The sequence below is a fragment of the Pongo abelii genome, chromosome 14, assembly GCF_028885655.2.
Source record: "Pongo abelii isolate AG06213 chromosome 14, NHGRI_mPonAbe1-v2.0_pri, whole genome shotgun sequence".
NCBI classification, from domain to species: Eukaryota; Metazoa; Chordata; class Mammalia; order Primates; family Hominidae; genus Pongo; species Pongo abelii.
The window spans coordinates 78,459,113-78,472,392 of record NC_071999.2 but is presented as its reverse complement, the minus strand read 5'-3'; the positions used below and the strand labels follow the sequence as shown (position 1 = coordinate 78,472,392).

The following is a 13,280-nucleotide window of genomic DNA, read 5'->3' as shown; positions in this document are numbered from 1 at the left end:
GTCAATGGTCATGATCCTTTAAAATTTGGATCTCAACACCATTCACCATCCATAGCCATAAAATAATGTATCAATTGGGTACTTCAAAAGTATTGCTACTATATAAATGGTAAATTTTAGTCTGAAAATATATGTCATAGTTAAAAATGGATATAAGATACTTACAGATACATATTCAGGAATAGAAAGGTGATCTTCAGGAAAAGCTTTTAATTTAATATATTGCTCTTCTGTCAACTCAAAGTCACGCAAGTTTCGACGAACATCTCCAGCTTTTTCTCTTAGCTGAAGATTTGTCTCTTCTAGTTGTTTCTGTCTCAACAAAATGGTTTCCATTTCTTGTTTCATTAATTCTTGATATTTGCTACATTAGAAGAGAATTTATGGCAGGCTTTAAAAAAGTATTTGAGATCTAATTTTCTCACAGTTTCCTATTTATATCAACATAAAGTTAGGAAATGAGAAGCCTGACAGTATTATTTACTTACTCCAGCTAAATGTTTATTTACTCATATTAATCAGTTAAGTATGAAATGACAATTCCATACTAATTATTAAATGTGTAGCCATATAAATTATTAAACAGAGAATTGATATTCTTAAAGAATAATTTTAGAAATTCAAATTATAAAATTATATATTTCTTCTGCTTAAGGTTTAATGTTAAACATCAAGGACTCTACTTATTAAAGTAATTTTCATTTCCCTTTTATCCTGATACTTCAAGGATATCTCTTTAAGATGGTAACACTGAACCACCATAAAGTATTCACTCAACCAATGAGGTAATGAAAACAGTAATCTGCACATACTCATCATTCTCAAAGAATACATGTAGCAGACATTATTGTTAGCTGCCTACTGAAAGATTCTGATCAGGAAGGGACAATCTGATGTTATTAGTCTGTTCTCATGCTGCTAATAAAGACATACCCAAGACTGGGTAATTTATAAAGGAAAGAGGTTTAATGGACTCAGACTTCCACGTGGCAGGGGAGGCCTCACAACCATGGCGGAAGGCAAAAGAGAAGCAAAGGCATGTCTTACATGGTAGCAGACAAGAGTGCTTGTGCAGGGGAACTCCCATTTATAAAACCATCAGATCTTGTGAGACTTATTCACTATCATGAGAACAGCATGGGAAAGACCACCTCCATGATTCAATTACCTTCCATCAGGTCCCTCCCATGACATGTAGGAATTATGGGAGCTATAATTCAAGATGAGATTTGGGTGGGGACATAGCCAGCCAAATCATATTACTGATTTTCCCCTTCCCTACTATATCAATCCCATTAACAGACAAACATGCTGTTATTTCAATCTTACAACAAATGAACAAACAAAACCACAACTCTGGACCTCACTGCACTTCCCCCTTTGTTAGCCACCCCTTGGAGCAAACTTGCTCAAAAGTTGTCTATAATTATTGTCTCCAAATCCTTTCCTCTTAAACCCATGGCGATCATATTTTTACTGTCTCCAATGAAATCTCAATGACATCTAAATTGCAAATGATCAATTCTTAGTTCTTTTCCTCCATGAGCTAATGATAGAGCTTCACACAAGTCACTTTTCTTTCCTTGATACATTTTCATCACCTGGCTTCCAAGACACCATACTGTTCATTTTTCTTCTATTTTACTGTGGTTCCTTCTCAGTCTCCTTTTCTGCTTTGTCTTAATGTTGGAGTACTTGGTCCTCTTCTGTCTGTACGCACTCCTTCTTGGGGAATTCATCTAGTCTCATGACTTGAATACTGTCTATAGCCTAATGATCCCCAGATTTGTACCTCTACACCAGACTTTTCGTATACCTCCACATGGATTTCTAACAAGAAAACTCTAACTTAACATGTCCCAAATTGAACTCCTGCTTTTTACTCACAAAACCTTTGCTACCATGATTTCTTCCTTCTTAGCTGACAGAAATTCTATTTTTTCATTTGTTCAGGCCAAAACTTTTGATGCAATCCTTGACTCCCCTTTTTCTCTTAAGCCCCACATTGAATCCATCAGCCCTCCAAAAAATATTCAGAATCCAACCATTTTTTATCACCATCAGCTATCAAGAGTTTTATTACAATAGACTTGTGACTGCCCTCTCAGCAGCATCATTCAATCTGATATGTCTTACAGAATTAGCGTAGAAGACCTATTATCAAATGCAGTGGTTCTCAAAGTATTGTTTCTGGACCAGCAGCATCCGCATCACCTGGGAACCCGGTAAAAATGCACATTCTCAGGACCCCACCCCCCCAAGTCAGAAACTCTGAGGGTGGGATCCAGTAGTCTTTTTTAACAAGCCCTCCAACTGTTCCTGATACATGCTAAAGTTTGAGGTCCACTAATCTAATGTGATAGTGGCTGATAAAAAGGTCTGATAATTTTTTACAATATCAGTTAAGTAGCAAAATCTTAAAAAGAGAAAATATACCTGTTTTACACGTTTACCTGTAATTAAAACATAGAACTAAACATTCACATTTTTATACAGGATCCAGATATTTTGAATACAGAGGTATGATTTGATTTTGTGTAAATCATCATGTATGATTTCCAAGTTCAATTTCTTTACAATGGCATGAGATCCTAAAAGACATTTAGGAAGAAACCAATGAAGGTATCTTATATGGATTTCATGTTTGCCCTCAATCTTTAAACTTGTGTTGCTTATATTTAATTTCATAATTTTTTTAGTTCCTTTTATTGAATCTTTCCAAAGAATTTATTTCATTGTTTATATTATTTTTAATTAAGTTACATAAGTATAATTGCCATAGGCATATTTAAGCGTGATAAGCCCACAACTGAGCTAGAGAAAGTACGCAGGAATAATAGAAAGTACTTCAGGCCAGGAAAGTCCAATGGGTCATGAGAATCAATCAATATGTTGCGTAAAAGAAGAAAGGTTAATGGTGGTCAGTTTACACAGCTTCCTTTATCATATATGGTTTACACTGACCAACATTTGTTGAATGAATGTTGAATTTTGACTTTCTGTATTTTATGTACCATATCGAGTATCCTACTTTTTGTGGTCTAGGTGTAAAAATTATTGTTATCTCTGACTTAAAATTTCAGTATTTTAGCTTACAATCACTACCATGAACAGGCAATAAAATTACTTTTAATTGCTAAATAGATGTTTTTTTTTTAAAAAAAAACTTTTCTTACCTGGCATCTTTCTGTTGAAAAGCCAATTGGTTGTCTAATCTCAATGTTAGTAGCTGCTTCTGGTGAAGTGCATCATTCAGTTTCTCCTCCAATTCTTCAATCTTCATAAAAAGATAAATTATATGGTTTGTCATAAAGAAAAACTTTCAGTTTCATAATAAACATATTTTAAAAACACTTGAAAGAAACAGGCTAAAAATGGATAGAGGGACCAGGCACAGGGGCTCACGCCTATAATTCCAGCACTTTGGAAGGCCAAGTGCTGTCACCCAGGCTAGAGTGCAGTGGCGCAACCTTGGCTCACTGCCACCTCCTCCTGCCAGGTTCAAGTGATTCTACTGCCCCAGCCTCCTGAGTAGCTGGGATTACAGCCAAGCGCCACCACACCCGGTTAATTTTTGTATTTTTAGTAGAGACAGGGTTTCACTATGTTGGTCAGGGTGTTCTTGAACTCCTGACCTCAAGTGATCAGTCCACCTTGCCCTCCCAAAATGCTGGGATTACAGGCATAAGCCACCGCGTCCGGCCTCCTGCCTCCAGTTTTGCCAACCTCCAAATTTATATTCCTCTATCTTACCTTTAAAAAATGCTATCAAAAATTTATTTTCAGCTGGGTGCAGTGGCTCACGCCTGTAATCCCAGCACTTTGGGAGGCTGAGGCGGGTGGACCACTTGAGGTCAGGAGTTCAAGATAAGCCCAGCCAGCATGGTGAAACTCCATCTCTACTAAAAAAATACAAAAATTAGCCAGGCATGGTGGCAGGAGCCTGTAGTCACAGCTACTCAGGAGGCTGAGGCAGAATCACTTGAACCTGGAAGGCGGAGGTTGCAGTGAGCCGAGATTGCACCACTGCACTCCAGCCTGGGAGACAGAGTGAGACTCCGTCTCAAAAAAAAAAAAAAAAAAAAATTACTTTCCTAGTTTTAAATTCTTCAGAGGATCCTCACTGTCCTCAGAATAAATTCTAAACACTGTGGCATAATACAGTGGTATTTCTTGATCTAGCCAACTACTTTTGTCATTAGCTTAAAAGGAAACTCCATTTCAGCCAATATAAGTGCTTGCCATCCCCCAAGTATGCTGTGCTTTCTCAAGCACTTAGATTTTGCTCTTAGTCTATTTAGAAAATTCTTTATTCCCTTTGCTTCAACCAAGATGATTCCTGTTTGCCCCTTAAAATACATGAACTTCAGGCAGGGCGTGGTGATTCACACCTGTAATCCCAGCACTTTGGGAAGATGAGGCGGGCGGATCACAAGGTCAGGAGATGGAGACCATATGGGCTAACATGGTAAAACTCTGTCTCTACTAAAAATACAAAAAATTAGCCGGGTGTGGTGGCATGTGCCTGTAGTCCCAGCTACTCGGGAGGCTGAGGCAGGAGAATCGCTTGAACCTGGGAGGCGGAGGTTGCAGTGAGCCGAGATCGTGCCACTGCACTCCAGCCTGGGCGACAGAGTGAGACTCCATCTAAAACAAACAGACAAACAAACAAACAAAAATAAATGAATTTCACAGCCAATCCATAATATACGCAAGTAAATCCCTCCTCTTGCATCATCAAGTCCCTCTTCTCTACTGAATCATTCTATCATCAAGCAAATGCTCCCTTGATCACATCATTCTCTTTGCTACAGCACCATTTCTCTGCCGGTCTTCAGTGCAAAACTTCGATATAGTTTTTGCCCCATACTATTCCAGTGAAACTATTCTTGTTAAAGTCCATAATGCCCTGTCCATTGTTTTTTTCTGCCTATTTATCTTATTTGACAGCATGACTTGATACAGCTGACCACTTCATTCTCTTTTAGCTTCCATGATACTCTTCTCTAGTTTTCTTAACTCACTAAATACTCTTAAGCTTTCTAGGCTCCTCAGCTGGACTACCCCTTTGACTTACTTTATAGCCCTCTGTTCTCCCTAGGAAATACCATACAATCCCATGGCTTTAGGTGCCACCTACATGCTGATGTATCTTTCTTTCTTTCTATCTATCTATCTATCTATCTGTGTGTGTGTGTGTGTGATCTATCTATAAGAGTGTGTGTGTGTGATCCATCTACCTATAAGTGTGTGTGTGTGTGTGATGGACTCCTCCTAAACTCTAACTGACAATTACATTTAGGAATCTATAAGTTACATCTTCAAAACTAAACATAAATATATTCTACCTCCCAGATCAGTTTTCTCCCAGCCTTCCATTCTTATAAATGGCCCCAGTTAAATAAGCTAAAAACTTAGGAATCTAACTCTTTCGCTTCTGTCTTGTCTGCCCTTAGTCTATTATTTTAGTGCCATTTTGAATACAGAAATCAGGACATGTAACTCTTAACTGCTAAAATTTGCCAATAGCTTTTCTGACTACATAGTCTAAAGCAAGAGTTAAAAAATGGTGATGGGCTAAATACAGCCCATGAGGAAAATCTGATAGAGCACAGGTAGCCTACAAAGCATAAAATATTTTCTGTCTTGGCCATAAAAAGGGGGACCTCTGTCATATTCATTGGCATATATCCAGCAACATCTCAATAAATAACTTAAATCAATATAAAATGTAAAATAAACACATTCCTTATAATTACTATTTCCCAAATCAAGAACACTGTTATATGTTGAGCATCCCAAACCCTAAAATCTAAAATTCAAAATGCTCCAAAGTCTGAAACTTTTTGAGAGTCACTATGACACTCAAAGGAAATGCTCAGTGCGCCCTTTTGGATTTCAGACTTTCAGATCTGGGATGCTCAAGTGGTCTAACACAAATATTCCCAAATTAAAAAAAAATTCAAAAATCTGAAATATTTCTGGTCCCAAGCATTTTAGATAAGAAACAACCTGTATCACAAGGAAAAAAAAAACATTTTTTTCAGGGTTTCAATGTTTACAATTTCAATTAACTTCTAAATTGAGTCCCTTAACTCAGGGACAAGCTGGGAAATGTATTCATTTCCCAGGTAATAAGGAACCCACAGATCTCTAATGAGAGATAAACATTGGGGCATTTAAAAATTTTAAAGAGCTCAATTCTGTGGCTCAAGCTGTAAACCCAGCACTTTGGGGGGCCAAGGTGGGAGGATTGCTTGAAGCCAGGAGTTCGAGACTAGCCTGGGCAACATAGTGAGACCCTGTTTCTAGAAAAAATAAAAAAAATTAGCTGGGTGTGGTGGTACATGCCTGTAGTCTCAGTTGCTCAAGAGGCTGAGATGAGACGATTACTTGAGCCCAGGAATTTGAGGCTGCAGAGAGCTGTGATCAAGCCACTGCACTCCAGCCTGGGCAAGAGAGTGAGACCCTGTCTAAAAATTTGAAAGGCAAGAACAGAGAAGAGGAAAGGAATAAAGAAGTACAGTAAGGAAGGGTATCTAGGCAGCAATAGATGGAAATAAAAGTGTAAAGCTAACAATGCTCTACTATCAGGAAGTTTGGCCTGAATAGCTACTCTTCTGAGTAGCTTTTCTACATTCTTTCAGTTAACAAGCAGCTGACTGAGAAGTGCTTTTAAAGTATTCTTGGACCTGCTTGTTCCTGTTTTTAGACATGGAGAATTCAAATCAATATGGCCAAGACTATTCCTAGTAACAAACTATAATAAAGCCATGTATCCATAACCATTTGTATTGCTGCCACAATGGAGTGGGACATGTTAGATTCAAATATTTTCTAACTAAAAAAAGATTTTGATGGGTAGAAGAAAAAACTTACTTGCCTCCCAACATCAAACCTTCCCTTCTTTCTGACATATTCTGGTTTTTATTAGTAACAACATGTCCAGTTAGCTTCCCATCCCTTGTAGGTAGGGGTGGTCATGCTATACAATGTTAGTCAATTGAGGCCACTGGCTTGAACTTCTGGGAGAACTCTTTAAAGAGGATTGACTCATTTGGCACACCCCCTTTTCCACTATCCTTCTCCTTATTACCGCCTGTTACATGTACACAATACTGGAGGCAGATAAGCTATCTTATGATTTCAGGTGAAAAGCATATGTTGAAAATAGCTAAGGTTAAAAGGAGCCTGGGTTCCTAATGCGATCAAGGAGTAATCATACGAGGTCTAGTAAAATACCTATTTTTGGATTTTTGTCATACCAAAGAAACAAAATCCTTCTCTTGCTTAAGCCATGGTTTCCAGGTCTCTGTTACCAGCAACCACCATTTTTCAAGTCTCTGGTATTAACTGCTGAACTTAATCCTTGAAACCCTGGGCAGTTGGTTCAATCTCTTTCCAAAATAGAAATACCTATAATATTTATTAACAGTTGACTATTCAGGACTACTTAAACGCTTCCGATGACAGGAAGCTCAGAAACTTAAGATCAGGCCATTTCAATGTTAATAGCAATAACAGGCTTACATTGAGCAGAAATCTACCTTTCCTGTGACTTCCAACCATTATCATGGAGCTATAGTCTAGTGAGGAAAATTTATTTTTCATAACGTTAGCATACGATGCTCAATAAGCTTTGGAGAATGAATGACCAATTAAAAATACCTTTCTTTCAAGACCTAGGCTTTAGGTTTCCTGCCCAGGCTAAAAAGTGTATGGCATGGCTGGGTGCAGTGGCTTCACACCTGCACTTTGGAAGGCTGAAATGGGTGGATCGCTTGAGGCCAGGAGTTCGAGACCAGCCTGGCCAACATAGTGAAACCCCCATCTCTCCCAAAAATACAAAACTTAGCTGGGCGTTGTGGCGTGGGCCTACAGTCCCAGCTACTCAGGAGGCTGAGGCACAAAAATCGCTTGAACACAGGAGGTGAAGGTTGTAGTGAGCTGAGATCATGCCACTGCACTCCAGCCTGGGCGACAGAGTGAGACTCTGTCTCAAAAAAAAAAAAAAAAAAATTAAAAGAAAAAAAAAGTATATGGCAGCACTACCAAATTGAGCCCCTTTCTTCTTTGCTTAAAAATTCAGAGAGGATGCTACCAGATAGATTTGAATCAAATACCGCATGGTGTTACCAGATCCATTAGGCTTTTGGGGACTCTGTTCATTTCAAAATACCCCATGAACCTTCTTTGCTTTCTTCTAGAGCTGGACCTCATTGAAACACCAAGAAAACAAACAGCTCTAACATCAGGAGTCCAATATACTTCTGAGTCCTCACAATCGACCAGAGGGACAAAATTCAGTGGGGTGTACTAGCTTTAGAATCACTGCTCACAAGAAACGGTGTGGCACTTTGTTCATCTGGAGTGCTTCACACATACAGACAAAAATAAAGACATAACTAAACATATTATAACACATACAAATAAAGGTGTTATTTTAAAACATATAAAGAAATATGTCACATGCCAATTTATACATAAACAAATAAGTGAAAAAATATATATCATGTGTGTAGTGCTGTTTGCCTGTCTAAGGTGGTATTCCCAGGGCATGTAAGAAGTAAACATATATATACACACACACACACATTAACGTACATATACATACTCTTTAATAAAAATATTTTTTAAATATTCTTTCATCAACTCCAGACTCACACTTTCTCACATTTTAACATCTCTAAAATTGGAATGCATTTTACAATCTAAGACACTTAACAATTCAACTGAAGTTTTTAACCTTAGCAATGTATGTAATGATGCATCTTACAACAGAGGTGCTTTAGGTTCAATAAATTATGGAAAGCTAACTCTACAATAGGTATTTCTTCATATATTTGAGAGCAAACATCTTATTCCTAAGGGGTCTTCAAGCAGAAAATCCTGAGTGCTCATATGATAGAGAAAAAACTCTACTAATAAACAGCAGGACAGCCATTTTGGAGAGAATCTGGCAGTACACTTAGTTAAATGAAGGAGACATTTATATATGTCAAAGACATGCTCACAGAGGTTCAGAAGAGAAATGTCTAATGCTGCATGTGTTGCAAGGAGCTGGAGGCAATCTGGATGCCTAGCAATGTAGAAGTAGAAAGACTGGTAGATGCACACAAAGAATTATATAAGAGTTGGAAGCAAAGGACTAGATGTACACAAAGTAACAGATAACTTCAAAAACAATGCTGAGTAGGAAAAAAGAGAACTAAAACAAAGCATATAATTTACATTTCTGTAAAGTTAAAAGATACACATTCTCAACAATACATGTAAACAAAACATTAAAATGTTTGCATTAAGAAACGGAATGAGCTATAGGAATGAAAAGAATAAATACATTAGAAAAACAGCAGCCTTTCAGGGATCAATGATGATTATGTGAAATAACTCAGGAACACGACTAATTCAATCTTCTACATTTTCAGTCAAACTAGAAAACCACAACAAAAACTACATTAAGCACCATGGAAGTAGAAAAATAATAACATTGTGCTGAGTAAGTACAGCTACAAATAAAATAATATGTAAATAATAAGTTTATTATTACTATACACCAAGCATCTATGAGCTTACATACATTGATTAATCCTCCCAATAATTCCACAGAACAAATACTATTATCATTTTATAGGAAATCAGGGAACAAAAACATTAAGGAATTTAGTAAGGCTGGAATTGAAAACCCAAACTGTGTGCACCTAGAACTGTAATTTGGATTTGTTACACTAGAGAGCCTGTCATGAATCAGCCAACATTTCTATAATATAAAGCTTACACCTAAAAAGAAGCAAAGCCATTGACAACCAAGCACGATGCAAGTTGAAAACAAATAATACAAGAGGTGGCTGAACAAAATGTAAGTCTGGATATGGTATATAGGCGGCACTTAAAAAAAAATACTTGTTGACTGAGTGGGTGAATTAATGAATGGGAGATAACCTCAGGTTTCTTCAATGAGTTGCACTAAGATCTGGAGAGGTGAAGGTAGATGGAGTTCATGTGAAACGCAAAAAGAGTAAGGGAATAGGGATGGGAAACCACTGGATGCATGGATAAACCCAAGTGACCTAGACTAGGTAGGTGACCGTATAGGGTACCTAAAAGAAAGTGTTAGGAGCTTCACTTGTGTAGAGTCTAGGCTTTAGACTTCCTAGGTTTGAATCCTATCTGGCTCTATCATTTTCATCTGAATGGCCTTGGGTATGCTATTAACCACCTAGTGGCTTTGTTTAATCAGAGCAAAATGGGGTCCAGTCATTCATTTAAGAAATAGCTGGGCACTTAATTTGTGTCAGGCACTGTTCTAAGTGCTGGAAATACAACCGTGAATACAAAAACATCCCCGTCCTCATGGACCTCATAGTCTATTCACAGACAAATAACAAATTCAGTCCGATGGCCATAAAAGGCACAGAAAATGAAAGGGATGAAACAGATAAGGATGCTATGTTAGCTGATAACAACAACGGCTAATACTTCTTGTGTGCTTATTTTTTTTTCTCCCCTCAAAATTTGTATATTGAAACCTAATCACCAATGTGAGTAGCAGGAAGTTGGGGCCTTTGGGGTGATTAGGTTATAAGGGTAGAACCCTCATTATTGGGATTAGTGCCCTTATAAAAGTGATCCCAGAGAGCTAGCTGGGCATGGTGGGGAGCACCTGTAATCCCAGCTATGTGGGAGACTGAGACAGGAGAATTGCTTGAACCCAAGAGGTAGAGGTTGCAGTGAGCCAAGATTGTGCCACTGAACTCCAGCCTGGGTGACAGAGCGAGACTGTCTCCAAAAAAAAAAAAAACAACAAAATACCTCGTATGTTAGATTTTTTAAATTGAGCCTACAAAAGTAATTCATCCATATCTACGTTTAAATCACTCCATATTTCAATACTCAAATTATTATTATTATTATTTTTTTGAGATAGGGTCTCACTCTGTTACCCAGGCTGGAGTGCAGTGGCACGATTTCGGCTCACTGCAATCTCTGCCCCTGGATTCAAGTGATTCTCCTGCCTCAGCCTCGGAAGTAGCTGGGCCTGTAGGCGCAGCACCACTATGCAGGGCTATTTTATTTTATTTTATTTTATTAGTAGCAAGGGTGGTCTCACCATGTTGCCCAGGGTAGTCTCGAACTCCTGAGCTTGAGAGCAATCCACTGGCCTCAGCATCCAAAGTGCTGGGATTACAGGTGTGAGCCACCGCACCTGGCCTCTGATTATTATTATTATTATTATTATTAGTTTTTGAGACAGAGTCTTGCTGTGTTGCCCAGGCTGGTGTACAGTGCCACGATTGTGGCTCACTTCAAACTCTGCCTCCTGGGTTCAAGCGATTCTCCTGCCTCAGCCTCCCGAGCAGCTGGGATTAGAGGCACCTGCCATCACGGCTGGCTAATTTTTTTTTTTTTTTTTTAAGTAGAGCTGGGGTTTCACAATGTTGGCCAAGTTGGTCTCAAACTCCTGACCTCAGGTGATCCCAACTGACAGATAAAACTGTGTGTATATGTCATGTACAACAGAATGTTTTGAAGTATATGTACACTGTGAAATGGTTAACTCTAGCTAATTAACAAATGTTTTACCTCACATAGTAATTTTAGTAATGAGAACACTTAACATCCGCTGTGTTTTTCAAAAACACAATGTTTTCCAAGATTACAGTGTCATTAACTATAGTCACCATGCTGTCCAATAGATCTCTTGAATGTATTCTTCCTATTCAACTGTAATTATGTATCCTTTGACCAACACCTCCCCAATCCTCCTTCACCCCTAACCACGCCAGCCCTTGGTAACCACCATTCTATTCTCTACTTCTATGAACACCAAAATTATTTAATGGCTGTACTTGTCAAGAAATATAAATGTATCATTTCAAGTTCAGATAATGTGTGTGTGTATTTAATTCTTATTTACCTGGCGTTTGAAGACAATAAAGCATGTAGAACACAAAATTTAAAACTGATCTTACCTTTGTAAGATAATCCACTTTCAAATTGTCGATCATCATAGTTTTCTGGGATAGCTCAATTTTTAGTAACTGAATATTATGAAGTAGTTCTTTTCGTTCAATTAGCTGCCTGGTGATTTTGACTTTACCCTCTCGCTCTTCTGATGAGGAAATATCATCCGTAGGAACTGTTGTTTCTAAACTAATATCTTCAGATTCCAGAGAACTAGAGATGTTCACTTTTTTTGACTCCTTTGAAATTTTTCGAGACATTTTTATTATTATGGATCAGTTTTCTTCTCTAATTCAATTTTAATATTCTGTAGGTTAAAAAACATTAATTCAAATGTACTATAAAATTAACTACAGAAATCATGGACTGTATTAAAGAGAGACTAAGGATTCCTTAAATAAATATTAGGCAATTTAGTGCACCCCAAATCTAGAACAGATTATTGCAGTTAAGTTAATGCTCAAATCAAACACATTAATTCCTACTATGAAGTCAGCCTTCGAGGAACTTAAAAAAACAGTTCCTGGGGGGAGGAATCTTATTGGAGGAAACAAAGAAATGTACAAGATGAAGAAAAAAGCCCATTATAATCAAGAATGGCACCACTAAAAGCAACATATGCTCAAAGATAACAGAAATCACGTCAGAGTTGGTCAGGGAAAGGTTACACAGAGGTAGCACTTAGAATCTTGAAAGATTTGGACAGGCATGGTAAAAAGGAGAGATCATGCAGTTATTAATGATACGTAAGTGGAAGTAAAAAAACAAAGCCAAGCCTTGGAATAGTTACTCCTTTCACCACACACACACACACACACACACACACACACACACACACACGCCCTTAACGATCAAGACTGGAGGGCCTTAAATGTCAAAATATGGTTGGATTTTATTCTACAGGCAATGAGGCATCATTGAAGATGTTTTAAACAGGGAAAACGGGGACAAAAATATTTTTTATAGATAGCAGAATGAAAACAACAGGGTATAAGAAAAATTCAAGAAATTCTAAATAGAACTTACTTCTTACTCTTTCATAAGAATATTAGCAACTACCTTGTTTTAATACCTCATGATATAACAAATTATGCTATTAAATATTTCAGTTTTTCTAAACTGAATGATAAGGAAAGGTGTGTGGAGGGGAAACAGCGAGAACTATACTAAGATCGGCCTCACTCCTTCTTTTTGAAGGGAAATAGGTAAGAAAAAGTGAACTCAAAGACATATTCTCTCCTCGATTACAAAGGACCCGAAACGGGGACTGCCTATACACTCGGCGTGAAAATTAAGCCCCAAACCTGGCAGCTTGG

At 37.8% G+C, this 13,280-nt stretch overlaps 1 protein-coding gene across 9 annotated transcripts in view; it reads right to left on the bottom strand.

Annotated features, from left to right (window-relative positions):
- Window positions 1-13,280, bottom strand: part of PIBF1 (progesterone immunomodulatory binding factor 1) — a 233,908-nt gene that overhangs the window by 219,843 nt on the left and 785 nt on the right. For 8 of the 9 annotated variants that reach the window (XM_024230714.3, XM_024230719.3, XM_024230716.3 and 5 more), the window contains exons 2-4: window positions 11,973-12,271; window positions 3,177-3,277; window positions 166-364 (exon numbers count right to left, since the gene is read on the bottom strand). In XM_024230714.3, coding sequence (XP_024086482.2) covers window positions 166-364; window positions 3,177-3,277; window positions 11,973-12,224 — 552 coding nt within the window. In that variant the 5' untranslated portion in view covers window positions 12,225-12,271. Of the gene's footprint in view, window positions 1-165; window positions 365-3,176; window positions 3,278-4,391; window positions 5,721-11,972; window positions 12,272-13,280 lie in introns of those variants that run through there. The other variant, XM_054529105.2, reaches the window with a different exon arrangement.